Source organism: Mirounga angustirostris, unplaced genomic scaffold (genome assembly GCF_029215605.1).
Source record: "Mirounga angustirostris isolate CCGP_5_RB_7025 unplaced genomic scaffold, mMirAng1.0.hap1 SCAF_4, whole genome shotgun sequence".
In the NCBI taxonomy this organism is placed as follows: domain Eukaryota; kingdom Metazoa; phylum Chordata; class Mammalia; order Carnivora; family Phocidae; genus Mirounga; species Mirounga angustirostris.
In genome coordinates this window covers 33,990,018-34,008,041 of record NW_026991712.1, presented here as the reverse complement: position 1 = coordinate 34,008,041, position 18,024 = coordinate 33,990,018, and the positions used below count along the sequence as shown (strand labels likewise).

At 47.5% G+C, this 18,024-nt stretch overlaps 1 protein-coding gene across 18 annotated transcripts in view; it reads left to right on the top strand.

Annotated features, from left to right (window-relative positions):
* BAALC (BAALC binder of MAP3K1 and KLF4) overlaps nt 1–18,024 on the top strand; it is a 130,138-nt gene that overhangs the window by 35,393 nt on the left and 76,721 nt on the right. For 11 of the 18 annotated variants that reach the window (XM_064588014.1, XM_064588010.1, XM_064588011.1 and 8 more), the window contains exons 8-9: nt 14,718–14,766; nt 14,882–14,960. The exons of 4 other annotated variants lie outside the window; for them this stretch is intronic. In XM_064588014.1, the coding sequence (XP_064444084.1) occupies nt 14,718–14,766; nt 14,882–14,960 (128 nt within the window). Of the gene's footprint in view, nt 1–4,093; nt 4,418–14,717; nt 14,961–18,024 lie in introns of those variants that run through there. 3 more of the 18 variants (XR_010410561.1, XM_064588016.1, XM_045896125.3) reach the window with 3 other exon arrangements.

Below are 18,024 nucleotides of genomic sequence, written 5' to 3'. Positions count from 1 at the left end.
TGGCAACTGCTTTGTCCTGGGTTTTCCTCTGGGATATAACAAAGCGCCACAGGACATTCATCCAGGCGCCGAGATAAATTCTGAAGACATTGAAGGAATTTGCTGAATCTCTTTAGAATTAACCCAGAGGAGCTGACCTCTCCTCTCCTGAGATTTACTTGGTTTAAAGATTCATGGGGAAGAATTTACAGTGTTTAGTTTCACTTGGGGTAACATGCAATTACTTTCTTTTTTCCAAGTTTCTGCTTTCACCCTTTCTAACTTCTTAAACCAAATCCAAAACTCATTTATCTTCTTGCTGTTTTAATATTTCAGTTTCTCTTTGTTTTTACTCCAGTTGTCATGTTTACCTTGTATTTCCTGAACTCCAGTGCCACACATCTCCCCAGGGTTGGAGTCATTTTTTAAGGGTGAGAGAGGAGGAAATGGGCCCATGTGACACTTCGCTCACCTTTTTTTTACCCAGATGTGAGGAATGCAATTAGATTTTGTGCTTTGGGGCGCTAACGTGGAGCTCTTTTCCTTTACAGCAAAATTAGAATTTGTAGATCCATGAGGATGTGTCAGCTGGTCAAGATTGGGGAACAGGAGGGATGCTCAGTGGAAACTACTTGAGAATCCTCCAGACAGAGGGCATGGGGCTACAGTTCTGGTTTGCTCACTGAATTTGGAGTTGTGGGATACTTGCTGAGGTTTGGCATTCAGGACTAAAGAGATGTACCTGGGGTCTGCATCCTGTTGGCCAAAATTACTGCTGCTATAGCTGCTCATTTGTGTTACTTTTTTGCTTGTAAAATTCGAAACGTAGAAGGCAGTGAATCTGTCTGTATTCTTTTTTCAGATGACTGATCCTGAGGACAGGTTGAAGGTCCTGCAGAGCCTCTGTTCTGTCCTGGACTGTGACTGTCTCAGTGAAGGTCGCCTTTCTTCAGCTCGCTGACAGTTGGGCAGAGCTCTGTGATGCTAGGCCACATAAATAAGATCTGGAGGTGAAAGGGCTTTGGTCCCTAAAGCCCTCTGCTCTAGTTTCCACAGAAACAAGCCAGGGGTGATACCCACCACCAGGGCTCTTAAAGCCACAGATACTTCATTCTGAGAATCCCATCACGTTACAAATACCATTCAGCAATAGTTTGTTTGTTTCTTTGTTTTTTTAAGATTTTATTTATTTATTTGAGAGAGAGAGAGCACAAGAGGGGGGAGGGTCAGAGGGAGAACAGACTCCCTGCTGAGCAGGGAGCCCGTTGCAGACTCGATCCTGGGACTCCAGGATCATGACCTGAGCTGAAGGCAGTCACCCAACCAACTGAGCCACCCAAGCGCCCCTCCGCAATAGTTTTTAAAGGCATAATGTACTTCATTGCTCAGGATGGCTTTGGCTAAGGCTTTCAATTCCTTGTTGCAACCCTCCTTCCTTTAAAATAATTATTCTTTGTTGTTGCTTTTATTGTATGTATGTATGTATGTATATATGTATGTATGTATGTAGGCTCCACGCATGGAGCCCAATGCAGGGCTTGAACTCACAACCTGAGATCAAGACCTGAGCTGAGGTCAAGAGTTGGATGCTTAACCCACTGAATGTCCCTGTTGTTTCTTTTCTTTTTCTTTTTCTTTTTAAAAGATTTTATTTATTTATTTGACACAGAGAGAGAGAGAGAGCACAAGGAAGGGGAGCAGCAGAGGGAGAGGGAAGCAGGCTCCCCGCTGAGCAGGGAGCCCAATGTGGGGCTCGATCCCAGGACCCTGGGATCATGACCTGAGCCAAAAGCAGATGCTTAATGACTGAGCCACCCAGGCGCCCCTCCTGTTGTTTCTTTTAAACTTGAAAAAAGGTGACCAATTCATGCCAGTTGAGTTATAGATTTGGAACAGATGGTTTAAGATAATTTATTACACTTTTCATATTTACATTTAATTTATTACATTTGTTTCTAAAGTTTTGGGAGAAAATTCAGTACCAACTAAAGAGTTATAATTAAAAGAGTACAGAGCCAGCAGTCTGAGGCCCAAGCACACGGATTGAAACTTCATTTCTGCCAGAGATCACACTTTACTTTGTGATTTGGGTGATACCACAAACCTCTCTGGACTATGATTTCCTAGTTGGTAAAATCAAAGGACTGGATCAGCTGATCTCTAACTTTTTCTAGGTTCAAAAATTTTCTGAATTTGTGGTGTTATATAACAGCAGAAGAGATTCCATGAAAAAATAGAATGTTGCTCTGTCGGTGATGATTATGTAGGAATGGTGGTAAGAAATTTGCAGGAAGGTTGCTAGTAACATCATAAAGGAAGGAAAAGGGAAGGAGGGAAAAGAAAAAATACGATTTACCAAACTTCTATGTGCTAAGAACTTCACAGACATTATCTCATGTGAATATAATATTTCAGTGATTTCCTCTTTAAGGGACAGAAATGCCATTTTTGCTTCTTGCCCCAAATGTGCATGATAGCTAACATTGAGTGCTTTCTATGTGCCAGGCACACTCCCAAGCACTTTACACGTACTTAGACCATTTATTATCCCCATTCACAGATGAGGAAACTGAGGCACAGAGAGGTTAGGAAACTTACCCAAGGCCATTCATTTGGTAAGTGGCAGAGCCAAGCTCCAAACTCAGAGAGTTTGGCCCTAGATCTGTGCTCTTAACCACATCCCCATATTGCCTCTTGTCATTAATTCATTAAGAAAATATTTGATGAACAGTATTTGAAGGCAATGCCCTAGACTTGGTCTATTTACTAGATGCTATGTATTATAGACAATGTAGTCTACATTCTATACATTATGTAGGATATAATGAATACTATACTTTTATTCTATATACTTTATAAGATGTATATCAAACAGTACACACTACAGTCTATATACAATGGGTAATATACACAATATATTATATGGGTATTATATATATACTAGCAATGTTTTGCCATAATAGGTATTTAGTAAATATATGTTGAATGAATGAAAACGATATTCATTCAACATCACGTTCTATTCTGGCAGAGCTGGATCACTGAGGATTTATTCTTCCAGTTCTTCCCCTTTCCAGCCCTCTCCTTTAAGGACAGTTTTCTTCTTCTTCTTTTTTTTCAAATTTATTTATTCATCAGAGAGAGAGAGGCAGAGGGAGAAGCAGGCTCCCCGCTGAGCAGGGAGCCCGATGCGGGACTCTATCCCAGGACCCTGGGATCGTGACCTGAGCCGAAGGCAGACGCTTAACCATCTGAGCCACCCAGGCGCCCAGGGCAGTTTTCTTCTTTTACCAGGTGTTCTGGCTTCTCTGGGACAGGCAAATTCATTGGCCCACCCAGGTCTGAGTTCTAGTGTGCAACAAGTTGCTGAGTGTGCAACAGGGAATGAATGAAGGGCTGACAGCTGGGCTGTGCACACAGGAATGTCAAGGCTGCAGGTGGGCTTGGAGGGAAGCCAGCCATGCCTGCCAGCCTCATCCAGAGAGGATGTCCTGGATGCTCAACGGTTCCTGGTCCTGTTTTGCTTTCTTGAAAACAAAGTTAAAAGTCACAGAACTGGAGAGGTGTTAGTGATAGAGTCTAGCCCAACTCCCTCAGAAATCATAGGCCCCATTCCCTACTCTCCAAACCAGCTAAGACCAGAAAAGGTCTCTGACTGTTCCTTAATTCTTAGTGGCATTACTTTCTGCCCATTTTGGGGGGCAGGGGGGAGATTGTCCTCAGCTTTACTGCTTTTGAAACAAGTGGCCAGAACGCTTGGGATCCCTTCCTAAGCGCTTCAGTTCTTCCCAGAATAGATGAATGGAAGGAAGGAAGGAGAGGAGGAAAGTGGGAAGAAGGATACATGCATGAATGGGTGAACGGGGGAATGTGCGGACGGATGGATGCACAGGACCCTGGTAGCGTGACCCCAGCCCGCGAGGCCGAACCGCTCTTGGGACCCCGCCTTCCTCTCGTTCTCTGGCCACCGCTCCTGCGCCCCCGACCAGCTTGGGCGCTCCGAGGGAGGGAGCGGGGGACGAGGGGGAGGGGAGGGGAACGAGGGAAGGGAGGGCCTGGGAGGCGGGGAGGAGGGGCGCGGGGAGAGGGCGACGCGTAGGGGGCGGGGGGCGCGGCGGGAGCTGGGCGCCTGGCTTCGGCACGGGCGGGCGGGGGCACGATGTCGCCGCCGCCGTCGCCGCCTGGGCTGCGCTGCCGGGGCTGAGCAGCCGCCGCCGCTCCCGCGGGAGCCGGAGCCGTGAGCCGAGGGGCCGCCAGGCGCGACCGCAGCGCGGGAGAATGGGCTGTGGCAGTAGCCGGGCCGATGCCATCGAGCCCCGCTACTACGAGAGCTGGACCCGGGAGACCGAGTCCACCTGGCTCACCTACACCGACTCGGACGCGCCGCCCAGCGCCGCGGCCACCGACAGCGGCCCCGAGGCGGGCGGCCTGCACGCGGGTGAGTGAGGCGGCTCCTGCGGACCCCAGGCGCCGGGAGGCCGGAGCCGACAGAGAAGCGGGAGGGATGAGGGGCGCCAGGGGCAGCCTGAGATTTCCGTCCGGGTGGTAGGGGGCTGGGGGGGCGGTGAGGAAGACAGACCGACAGACCCAGGCCCAGGGAGTGGGGTCAGCGCGAGACCCTTACAGAGGCTGAGCCAATCCCCGGAGCCGCGGGGAACCCAGCTCCCTGCCTCCGCCAGTGCTCGCTCAGTGCGGGGACCCATGCATCGCTGGGAGGACAGCCCACCTGACACGCACACCTGCCCCTCAGCCCACGCGCACGCCGGCCCGCCTGCCTTCGCCTCTGTCCCGCTTCGTTCCCCCCCAACACACACACACACACACCCCACGCCGGCCCTTGTGTACCCGATCCGGCCACGTCTCCATCCACCCGCCGCCTGGACCCTCTCTGCCTTGATTTATAGACACGGCGCCTGACCCAGATTGCCTGGGTGGAGTCTTCCCCTTCGCTTCCCCTTCGCTTCCCCTTCGCTTCCCCTTCGCTTCCCCTTCGCTTCCCCTTCGCTTCCCCTTCTCTCCCTGCAGGGAAGGAGTTCCCTCGGGCTGCGAAAACCAGGATCCAGGGCACAGTGCACGCCTGCCCACCCCATCACTAATTCTGCACTTAAGCTTACTTCTCCAGCAGGTGTTCCTGAGTGAGGACTCTCTCCCCACCCTGTGGTGCCTCCCTGCTTCATATGAGGCAGGGCACAGGCGTGGACTAGGGCTGTAAATCACATACTCTCACCATTCCCCCAGTAGCAGAAATTTAACAGAAGAATATGCAAAGAACTTTCTCCTCGGGTCACACATCAGATTTTTTTTTTAAAGGAGACACTAATAATTGTAGAGTAGAAATGAAAATAGTCTGTTGCCACAGACTGACCTTTAGTCATAAATGTGTTGGTGGAAAAGGAGAATACCTCACTACTTAGTATATGGATGTTGTCAAAAGCCAGATCCTTATTTGCATAAAATATTTTAACTCTTTCCAGACCCCTTTATGTTGTTGGCATTTTTGAATAATGAAATCTGAGATAGAAAATGAGGTTAATTTGAAGCATACTGTATATTATAAGGAGGAGGAAAGAAATGTGAAATACTCTTAAAAGTTCAATAATCCGAAATCCATGCTTCCTACGTAAGAGCTGCCGTTTTAATTTTAAGAATCAGTCCCTCCATCTTGTAGGACCAAAGCTGGCTCCTTTTTCATATGAACTTGGTGAGTCCCTTTTTTTAAAAAAGCAAGAACTGTCAGTGAAAAAAAATGGTGGAAGACATAACACTGTATTTGTCTCTAATGTTTCTGACTCACAGCAGTAATCATAATGGTTACTTTGTGTTGCTGGTGCTTTCAGCAAATCTCCAAATGATGTGTTGGCTCAGTTCAGTGTCAGAAATGAGGATAAGACATAAGCCTTCACAAGGGACCTGGTAAATGTTAGATTTAACAGCATTTCCCCAGGAGGTGTGGTACTTCTCAGCAGAGTCAAAGGCCAGAGCTGCACTCCAAGGAAAAATGGTTGAAAAGATCTAGTGTGAAAAAAAAAGTACAGCTTCAAGGACTGGTTGCCTTGGTAACTGGGAGTATATGGTGTGTGTACCTACGTGTGTGGGTATGAGATGGTTATTATGGGATGGCTAAATATTCATTTCCAGTACTTATTCCTTTTTAGTCTGCCATCCTGACTCCTATCCCACTGTGCCTCATCAGATCAGGGCCCTGCAGCAGGTAGGGCCTAGGACAAGCATGCTCATTTGTGGTTCCTTGCCAAATATGGGGCAGCCTTGCCAGGCAGGTGGTCCTCAAGATGTCCTTGCTACTGAAGTTTGCCCACTTGGACCCATTCAACCTAGATTCTTCAAAGTGCCTTTCTCATCGTGCAGCTGCTCTTTTTTTTTTTTTTTTTTTTTGAGAGAGAGAGAGCGAGAGCCTGAGCAGGGGCTGGGGTGGGGTAGAGAGGGGCAGAAGCGGAGAGAGAATCTTAAGCAGGCTCCATGCCCAGCACAGAGCCCCAAACTGGGCTCCATCTCAAGACCCTGAGATCAAGACCTGAACTGAAATCAAATTTCTCTAAAGTCCTTCTACTTTACAGTTTTAGATTGCTATAATAATTGCTTTAGTAAATGCAGGATGGAGGATTACAAAGTTAGAGACTCACAGGAAAACAGTTTACCTAAATAAATTGAAATATGTAAAATAAAATGAAGAACACTTAATATTACCATCAGTTAATGTTTATTGATGACTTACCGAGGGCTGGGGACTGTACAAAGCAGCACTTAACATAAATCATCTCACAAGTCCTCATGGCCAGGATGAGGTAGGAGCTGTGACCATCCTTCTCTTACTAGTAAGGGAATGAGGCGTAGAGTGTGGGAGTGACTGCCCAGTCCAGCTCTGCCTGAATCCAAAGCCCATACTCCTAAATATTGCCTTCCTGATTGATGGGAGAGTAACTATAGAATTCTTGCTTTTACAGTTGATGGGACTCAAAATCTACTGTGATCTCTTGATATTCTAGTCTGGTCTCAGCATAGTTTTCTTCTGCAGCATCCCTGAGGATGTGGTATGTCTTCCCTAGGGAAGGAGGCCCCCCATACCTTAGTGGAGCAGTTCCCCTTGTGAGAAACTCTTTTGGCTGCCTTGTAATTTCTACCTGGTGAACTCCATGCCCTTGCAATCAAGTCTTGTACAGACAACTCTCAATATTTGAAGAGAGCTGTTGCATCTCCTCTGACCATTGGTTCTCCAGTTCAAAGACATGCAAATCTTTCAGTCATCTCTCAGACTTGTGGGGACCTGACCATATTATTTCCAAATATGCCGTTTGGTTTGTCAAAGTCCCTCTAGATACAAGAGACCTGTGGTTAGCTCCAAGCTCTTGGGTATTAGCTGAGCAGCACGGAGCAACACGTGGGCGCTGAAGCTCTCCTAGTGCAGGTAAAATCAGGTTAGGATTTGTCTGGTTTCCGGCTGGGGTTGCTGGGGCTGTATTGCTTTGATGACTCACATTAGACTTGCGATGAGTTAAAACCCTCAGATCCTACTTTTTAGTCAAATTTAAGTCCTATGACATCAGAGATGTTGTCTGTGCTATAAATCCAGCACCTGGAACAGTGACTGGAACATAGGTGGCACTCAGTAAATGTTTGCCAAATGAATGGCTTTTCCCCCTCATGAATCCTGCAGTCATATTATTGATTTCAGTCATCCAAAGTTGAGATTTTGTATTTACTCCTATTAAAATGTATCTTGTTGGTTTCAGTTTAATACTTAAATGTGCTGACCTTGATTCATCTTGATAGTGCCATTAAGACAGTATTCTAGGTCTTTGTTTCCCTGTGTTGACAGACTAAAGATAAGACATTTATTTGCTCTCTTACTCATTCAATATACATTAGGCACAAAGTTGATTAAGATATGTTCCTGGAGGGCACCTGGGTGGCTCAGTTGGTTAAGCGACTGCCTTCGGCTCAGGTCATGATCCTGGAGTCCCGGGATCGAGTCCCACATTGGGCTCCCTGCTCAGCGGGGAGTCTGCTTCTCCCTCTGACCCTCCTCCCTCTCTGTCTCTCATTCTCTCGCAAATAAATAAAATCTTAAAAAAAAAAAAGGTATGTTCCTGGAACTGTAAGAAATGAATAATATAGTGGAGACAGATACAAAGGTGGATGCACTTCAGGTCAGCCTGTGGACCATCCTGGAACAGCATGGGGGAAAGATGCTGGAGGAGTACAGGAGACTGAGTAGTTCATTTTGCAGGGGAGTGGAGGGCGGGGCGCAGTGTGTGTACAGACCCCTGTAGGAGCATGGCAGAGGAAGCAGGACTGTTCCCGATGGCTGTCACCATGGGCAAGGTGAAGGAAGGTTATCCTGTTTCCTTCCTTGAGAGGGAGTACCAGTAGAGAGCCCACCTGGGGCTTTCTGATGAATAAGACTCCTCCCTCCCCCTCCCCCCAGCTCCCTCTATCTACCTGTTACAGTTGTGGTTATATTTTCAGATAATTTATCCATGAATGCCTGCCCCCTCAAGCATGACAAGCTGTATGAGTTAGGTTAGGGGTCTTTTTTGCTCACCACCGGATCCCTGTGCCTAACACTGTGTCTGTAGTAGGACCTCAAGTGATCTTTCTTTAATGACTAAATCTCCTAACGCTTCTCTGTGTCCATTTCGTTCTCCTGGATTCCCCAGAGATAATGTTTTCCTTCCTCGGAAGTTCCATCTGTTCATCCTTTTGGGGTTCTTGTCTACCTGATTGGTTGCAAAGTAAGAAAACACCTCCACTTTTCTCGGCTCCCTTTGCCAAACACAAGCCTCTGTTACCAGGATTGTTTTGCAAAAATCACTACAAAAACAGGTGGGAGCAAACCCAGGCAATTCATAAAGTTTAGGAAGTCTCCTGTGCTCATGGCCCAGGCCTCACCTGGGCAGAGTGACATACAGCCTGCCACAGGCTCTCCAGTCCCGTGGTGGCCCCAGTCACACTGCGTTGTTTTGTCTTTCCAGGTAGCCTGGGAGCTCTGCCGGCTTGGGCGCTGCATGAGTGACCATTGCACGCCTGCCTGTAGAAATTAATGAATGGTTGGAGAAATGATCCCACTAAGCAAGTGAAGTTTTATCTTATATCCTCTTTCCTGAGTTTTATCTTAGATGATTTTGTCTTAGAAATCAGTCCACTGACCTGTGTCTTTGTTAGACACTAGATAAACTATTTTGACTCTAACCAGAGATGAATTTAAGATTCCAGACTTGGGCCCCACTCAGAGGAACATCGTCCCCTCTCAGTGGGCACAGAGTTTTTTCCGGGCTTGTCCTGTACTCAGCAATCTCTCAGGCTTAGACCCCTACTGGTCCTGCCTTTGCTTAGGGATCTCTGCACCCACAACCCCTTCCTGCTGATAAGGCCGTCCTGGCCTTTGGTGCAATCGGATGTCTGAGCCTGTCGTTCCCGGCAGATGACCTGGGCTTGTATCCCGGGAGCCTTTCTGTGTCAGGCCCACGGCCTCTAGCCACACTCAGGAGACCATTTTGCTTCAGTTGCAAAATCCTATCTCTGCCGGGACTCCTACAGAGATTCTCTGGCTAGTCTGAACACCTCCTTAGCTTTCATCTGGAAAGGAGGCTGGATGGTGTATCGTGAGCCCACATTATGATCTAGTACCTTCCGTCTTAGCTGCCACCAACATTCACCTTACATGCTCTCCTCCCACTCTACCCCCCAACCACCTCCATCGCTCTGTTGTTATGGGCTCAATTGTCTGCCCCCCAGATTTCTATGTTGAAGTCCTAACCCCCAGTACATCCAAATGGGACCTTTTTGGAGATAGGATCTTCACAGAGGTTAAAATGAGGTCATTAATGTGGGCCCTAATCCAATGTGACTGGCGTCCTTATAAAAAGGGAAATTTGAACACACAAATAGACACCCAGGGAGAACCCCATGTGAAGGTGAAGGCAGAGGTCAGGGTGATGCTTCTCCAAGCCAAGGAACATCCAAGATTGTCAGCAAGCCACCAGGAGCTAAGAAAGAGGCCTCAAACAGATTCTCCCTCACAGCCCCCAGAAGGAACCACCCCGATCTCAGATTCCTGGTCTCAGACCTGTGTGACAATAGATTTCTCCTGCTTAGGCCACCAGTTTGTGGTCCTTTGTTACAGCAGCTCTGGAAAACTAATATGAGTGTCTTTATGAGCACTAACATTGTGAACATTTGGAAATCATGAATTTCTATTGTCACTACCTCACACTTCCTTCAGAGATTGGGTCTATTCTCTTGTCATTTAAATTCTAATACCATTGATTGAGCATCTAATGTATGTGAGAATTTTTCTTTCGGACATTAGTTTACATAACTCTAAAATAATCTCATAAGCCATCGTGATCCCCATTTACTGGATGAGGAAACTGAGATTCAGTGAGATGAGGAGAGCGAGTAAGGTCACCGGCAGAGGGAGTGGAAGAGCCCGCATCGGAAATCAGGTGTCTTGTTTCTAAATCCAGGGCAGTGGCCATCATGCCATAACTGCTGAGCACGGAGTTATTGCCCTCCTCCACCCCATCTGCCTTTAGTGGTTTTGAAAAAATACTTGGAGTGGGAGCCTCCTGCCAGCATTTACAAGGCTGAGGACAGGAGTCCCTGAGCAGACACCGGCAACCCTGTGGGACGAGCACTACCCCACCGCCTTGCTGAGCGCCCTGAGCAGGCTGCAGACAGTGCCCCGAAAATCACCCGCATCCCAGTCACCTGATGGCCTCCTTAAAAATGAGCAGTCTCGGGGCAGAATAATTTTTTTGTTTGTTTGTTTCAAATACAAGGATGTTGCTTAAGAAACTTTAGAAAGTGTTAGAGAAGCGCGCAGAAAGAGAGAACGCCTCTGTCAGCATTTGGGTGTTTTACCCTTCAGGTCCTGCATCTAGGTGCCAATGGGGCGTCTGGTATCTTCTGTGGGGATTATGTTTAAAGTTTGGGGGACATAGGAGAACTTCCTCAAATTTCTTGGAAGCTCAAAGGCCAAGAGAAAAAAAGTAGTTCTGTTTCTCTTTGTGTTTTGGACACTATTTGGAGGTCATGGCAGCCAAAGGCTAGTTTGAACGGGGGAAGGGGTGAGGGGTAGGGAAGTCCCTGGATAAGTGAAGGGATTTTTCTCCCCTTTTTCCTTTCAATACTAAGCAAATATAGTTGAATTCAGGTAAATAACATATAAGGCAAATGCATATCGTGACTCCACCGTTTACGATAATCATATCCCCCTGTCACCTCCCTGTCACCCCCCACAGTTGGCTCAGGCTGAGTTTTATATTCTGCCCAGCTGTTTCTGGGATTTATGGTTGCTTTATGGTTGTAGCAACATGGTCTATGGTGTGTGTGTGTGGGGGGGGGTGTAGGGGCCAGCTCTCTGTCTGAGCCTCAGATGCCCGTGAGGTCATGTAGACTGGCTGCTCAGTGTTCTGCTTCAGGTACAACCCCATTCCCTTCCAGCTCTGGATCTGTGTCAGAGCAATAGTACAGAGTGTCTACCTACATCCTGCCATGTGGTGTCTGTATAAGGAAGCAAAACCAGAAGCCTTAGATTTTTCTTAATCCAGCTCCATCTTCTTTATGAATAGTGCCAATTTCTCCCAGAGTCTGGGATTAGGTTTTCTGTTAGTCTTCATTTGGGTGATTGTGAGTCTTGGTCTTTTTCTGTCTTCATAAGGCATTTTAGTGGGCAGTTGGGCAAGACTGAGTGGGTGGCTCCTGGCCAGATGCCCTTCAGCCCCAAAGTCCAACCCAGAGCCTGTTGAGCTTCTCCTGCAAGCCGCTGCATCAGCCTGTAACACATCCTTTCGCACAGGACCACCCAGCCTGACCTGCTGTCGGTTTATAATTTCATATGCTTCCTTCCCTTTTGATGAGCCAGCTTCTCACACCCATCATGACCTCTAGTCTCTGGACCTTTCTGGGCTTTCTTCTTTATCATCATCATCTTCCTTATTGTTTTGCTTGAAGATTATAGTTCAGTGGTTAGGGAATTAGTCTCTGACAGCAGACATTGACCACCTCTGTGACCTTGAGCAAGTTTCTTAGCTTGTCTAGGTTTCTGTTTCCACAATGTAGGATAGGAATCATTGTAGAATGAATGTGTTCACAAATATGAAGTGTGTGGGCTCTCAGAGCTGCCATTCTGGTACCTAGGTTCTCCTCACCTCTTCAGTCTTGCCCTGGGCTCAGTGTCAAACCTGGGGTACTCTTCCCCTGTGCTCCTTACATCCCTGGTTCTGAGTTGCCTGGTATTGCTGGAGCAACTCATGGGTATTGGTGATTGCACCCAATGGCAGTTTATTCTTGAGAACCTCAGTGTTCTTACCACTTCTTGGCAATTCTATTAATTCCTTATTAACATGCTGTGACAGTCCCCATGTAATAGCTCCCAACACTTTGCTGTTCTTTCCCTCTGAATACTAAATAAAAAAAAAATCAAAGACTTGCTATGAATTCTCCCATCTTTCCCTCCAATCACCTGTTGTATGTTCTGGGCACCTCAGCATTTAAAAAACATCTTAGCTACCCTGTCCTCATCTCTGCCTGGTTGGATTCTAAGTGCACTGATGAGGTTGTTCATAGGTGAGGACATCACAGGCAGTACCATCCACAGGGTGAGGGCTACTCTGCGTCTCCATTGGTCCTCCCTGAGCCCAGGCCACCGTCATGTTTTACTTGAACCTCAGCAATAGCCTGCTTCTGTTCTTGCCTTTGACAAGTCATCTTCATGTTAGAGGGAGAAAAATCTTTTAAAAACATTTATCAGCTCTTGTCCCTCTCTTGTTTAATGGCCTCCGGTAGCTTCCAAATCTATTATATATAGAATAAAACCCCACACAACCCCTTTCCTTGACCTGCATAGCCTGGTCCCGCTGCTTCTCCAGCTTTGCTTATCCTGCTCTCTCTTTCTCTGGCTCACAGTGTTCCAGCCACGCTGGCTTCCTCCACTTTCCTGGGGCACCTGCTGGAATGTGGCCCCTCCCCCTTCCCCCTCGTTGACTCCACCTCACCCTTCAGCTCTCAGTTCAGATGGCACCTCCTCAGAGAGACCAGCCTTCCCCAGTTACCATCGGATTATTTTTTTTCTTCTGATCACTGAGCCTGTCATTGTCTTGTTCATTTACTGTTTATGTCTTTACTCCTTCACTCTAGGAGATGAAGGGCTGCGGGTCATATTCGATACTGTCGCCCAAGTACTTAGCATGGTGCTCAGCACAGACTAGGCACTCAAAGAATATTTGTTGAATGGAGGGAACCCTCCTCATCTTCTGTATCAGTAAGGAACTGCTTTTGGTGGCAGGAACAGAAACCAGGGGAACGTGGGATAGCAAGTAGAGGCTTTAGCTTCTGTGCTTCACAGAGAGTCTGGAGGGAAGCAGCTGCACTGCTCGGGAATGCTGTCAAGGACCCGAGTTGATTGCTTTGCCATCCGTGGTGTGTGGATTTCATCCTCATAGTTGCAAGGTATTGTTGCATCTTACTTTAGATAGGCAGAAGGGGGAAAGGCGCATTCTACCCGAGTCTGTTCCTTTTTATCTGCAAAATGATAGCTTTCTCAGAAGCCAGTAAGCTTTGCTTGAGTCTCATTGGCCAGAACTGTGTTACATGGCCATCCCTGGCTGCAAGATAGTCTAGGAGATCGGGACTTTTAGTTGGGCGCACACCACCCTAAAAGTCTCGTGGTCCTTTTGGCAAAGAAAAAAGGGGGAGAACGGATATTGGGTAGGCTGCAGCAGGGTAACTACACCTTTCATCCTAAGGCTACGTCAGAGGGGAGAGAAGATTAGTAGGAGAAAGGGAAGGAGGAAAGAAAGGAAGGAGAAGGGGAAAGGAAAACGAGGAGAGGGAGGTCTACTAGACACCAGAGCAACATAATTATTGGTATGAAGAATTTACACTAGTAATAATAATAATAATAAAACTGTTTTTAGTATTACCTTGTGTTAAGTGAGTTCACAAAGGTTGATATTTGTTGGGAAAGTTACATGTGCTAATATTGAACTGATTTGAGAAATAATACAATAGCTTAAACTTAAATCTTTTGGAATAGTCTTTTAACGTCAGACCCTGTGTGGTGTACACGAGATGTGCAGTGGGCATTCCTTTGTTTTCTGCTTCATTTTCCTGCAAAGTTAATGCCAGCCGGAAACTGATGTGCCCCCTGCTACTCAGTGGCACCAATTTCCAGTGGGCAGGAACGTTTGTGGAGGTCTGCTGTGCAGGGTCACACGGATGCTCAGGCTGGGGGCTTCTGGTGGAGAAGCAAGACAGCTAGTCAGCTCATTTAAAGCCTTGACAGTATTTCCTGCGGAAATCTAAAAAAACCACCCCGCTATTGTCTCTTGGGCTTATGGACTTGAGGGCAGGAGGAAACTGAAAGGCTTTGAAGAAAATAGCAGGGCTGTTTGGGAAACCGGTCGTCATAACAACAGGGCACAGCGGCAGCTACAATGGAAGTGCCAATTGCCTGCGCACCCTTCATAAGGGGGACGGTTCAAGTTGAAGCATGAAACCGAGGCCTCATTAAATTGCGACGTGTGAGAATCGCTTTTCAGGGACCGTCTCCGGCGCAGCCAGGCTCAGGTTTGCTTGGCTGGGGTGATAAGTGGTGTGTGTGCAAATGCAGATAAACCCAGCCACTGGCTCCCGAGCGTGGTTTCCCTTAGCCGAGTGCCCAGTGTGGGCCCCGCATGGAATCTGTATTACCTAATTCTGTTATCCCCGTTTTACAGGTGGGAGAAGTCAGGGAGGCCAGGTGGCCTGCGCCAGAGCTTGAAAGTTGTAAGTGGCTGAGGGGGCTCTGGAACCCGGCTCTGTCTTCATTCTGAGCCCTGTGCTCTTTCCTTCATGCCAGCCGCCTAACCGATCACTAGCTCTGGGCCTCATTGCCTTGCAGCTCGACGTCTGCAACAGCTTTGTGACCTGTCCCCCGACCCCAGTCCGTGCCGCTCCAGTATCTTTCATACCATTGCCAGGTGAATATTCCTGAGGCATAACTGGGATCATTATTGTGTTACTCTCCTGCTCAGAGCCTTTCATGATTTTTCTTTGCCAACTGAATGCAAATGTCTTAGCCTGGCATTTAAGGCTTTCTCTTCAGCCTTCCCTTCCACTAGCTGTCTGCAGGTCCTCTCCACTTAGCCTGACGCAGGGTTTGCCCTTTGCCTGAAGCACCTTATCCTGTTGCCCCACCCCCACCCCCACTGAAAGCCCCACAGCTCCTGTGTGCCCACCTCAGTCCTGTGTTCCCTTCTAACACACACCTAGCACGCTTATTCTGGTTTGCATTTTCTTATTTATGGCCATGTCATGTCTACTATCACGCCATATACTCTTACAGACTGTCAGGAAATAGACTGAGGTGGGCTTTTACTGGGGCGAGCTTTAGGGACCAACACGTGTGAGGGGTGAGGAGGGCGGGACTGGGCTAAGGGAGCAGGGATGGCCCTTCAGATATTGTAATGAGAGGCGTTTTCACCCTCTACCAGCCAAGTTTTAGCCACAGGCTGCCCCCAGCAAGGGGAAGGGATCTTGGGTGGGATCACTTCCTTCGACGGAGGGCAATTCTTAGAGAGGCGCTCAGCTATGAGCCTTCAGTGGTCACCTCTCCTGGCCTCTTGAGGATCTGGTGCCTGTCCTGTAGGGAGATCCTGGGAGGGCCCATACTCCTGATTTCTCAGTCAGCTTCCCTAAGGCTACACATCAGATTCATTTGGGCAATGTAAACAAAAGGCCCCACCCCAGGGCTTCTATAGGGGCCAGAAAGGCTGCAGGTTTGACAAGTTCTCTAGGTCAGGGCAGAGTGGAATTCTCTGGGTCTGGGATGGGGCTTAGGATTCTGCAGTTTCTTTCCTTTCTTTCTTTCTTTCTTTCTTTCTTTCTTTCTTTCTTTCTTTCTTTCTTTCTTTCTTTCTTTCTTCTTTCTCTCTCTCTCCTTTCTTTCTTTCGATTTTGTTTATTTATTTGACAGAGAGAGAGAGAGAGCACAAGTAGGCAGAGCAGCAGGCAGAGGGAGAGGGAGAAGCAGGCTCCCCACTGAGCAGAGAGCCTGATATGGGGCTGGATCCCAGGACCCTGGGACCACGACCCGAGCCGAAGGCAGACACCCAACCGACTGAGCCACCCAGGTCCCAGGTGATGCTGATGCTGCTGGCCCAGGGACCTCTCAGAGAAGCGGGTCCTAAATCACAGGCTGGCAAACCTTTGCTGTAAAGGGCCAGATGGTAAACATTTTAGGCTTTGTGGGCCATGTGATCTTTGTTGCAGCTACTCAACTTGATGTTTTTAGTACCAAAGCAGCCAAGGGTGATACAGAAATGACTGGCCGTGGCCCTGTGCCAACACCGATTCCTGTCCTAGGTGATGCAGAGGCTCGGCCAGGTTTAAGAACCGCGGTCTTTAACCCTCAAGGCAGCGTGGAAGAGAGAAAAGAACAGGGCTTGCAGTTACGAGTCCCAGCCCTCAAATGCACCTCTAAAGAGCTTAGCACATACCAAGCCCTTAGCAATATTGGTGGGATGAGCAAATAAATGGGACTAAGAGCATTTCTCACCTTGAGGGCAATTTTTGAAGGTTGTGAAAGTATCTCTGATAACATTAGGTCATTAAGGCATTAGATATTTTATTATGCAAATCATGCTCCTGAGTGGAGTGGGGTCTGGGAAGCACAGTATCCTGGCACCACCCGGAGTAAGGTGCCCGGTTCTCTGGGGAGCTCTCTTTGCCTCGGGCTTCCAGGAATTGGGACTCTTCCATCCCTTCAGCACAGGTCACGTTGATTCAGTGCTGGGAACATTGCCTCCAGAAATGCATTTCCCAGCTGGCAACTCTTCTAAGAGTGTGGAGCTGCTTCCAGAAGGTGTGAGGAATAGTCAGTTTCCTGGGTTTCTCGGAGCTTTGCTCACCTTCCCTTAACTCAGTTTCCCCCACAGCCTGTGACGCCGTTGCTGAGAGTGTTTAAAAGGTTGCCCATGGGCACCTGGGTGGCTCTGTTGGTTAAGCATCTGCCTTGGGCTCAGGTCTTGATCCTAGGGTCCTGGGATGGAGCCCCACATGGGGCTCCCTGCTCAGCAGGGAGTCCGCTTCTCCCTCTGCCCCTCCTCCCACTTGTTCTCTCAGTCTGCCTCTCTCTCTCTTTTCAAATAAAGTCGCCACATGTCTGGTTGGTTGTGAGTCTGGGCAGCTGATGAATGGGTTTCTGTTATGATGTTTGTTTTTCTGAATCAGGTGTTCCTTTGTAGAGATGGGGGCTTCTAGCCATTACGTAAGGCTACAGAAAACACCCAGTGAACTTAGAGAAGAGGGATCATTTAAATTGAAACTGCCAAAAACGTTAACGAAGAGACCCAGGGAGAGTGTGCCCAAGCCGATTAGTTTATTTTTTTTCTTTTGCACGGGAATTCAAAATTCAAACACTGACTCTTGTTAGAACCCCCAAATCCCACAGCCACAAGCAAAAGAATCAGAGGGAAATGTAATGAAAACTTACATGAGAAGGTGATTTAAACATACATGTAGTCACATACACACACACACACACACACATATCAGCAATTATATTTTCAACTGAGCATTGCTCTTCGCAGTGGACACCAGCTGCTTGCAATTGCTCAAAACAACTCTGGAATCCCTTAACTGTAGCCTCAGGCATTTTTTTAACATAACATTTCCACACATATAATAGTTTAAGACCTTAAAATGATATACACAAGTATTTCAAAAATCTATATATAATTGGGAGAATGGTATAACAAGCCCCCACATATCTGTTACCCAGCTTCAACAATTATCAACGCATGGCAAATCTTGTTTCCTCCCTACCTCCATTCCCTTTCACCAATTGGACTAGTTTGAAGCAAATTCCAGAAGTCATGTAACTTCGTTCATAAATACTTTTGTATGGATCGCCAAAAGATGGGGATGCTTTTTAAAAAGATAAGATTGAACCATATGAAGTGGTCATTTCTTTAAGTTGAAATGGTGTAATATCAGCAATTCTATATGCTTTAACCTTATAACCACAATACCATTATCACACCT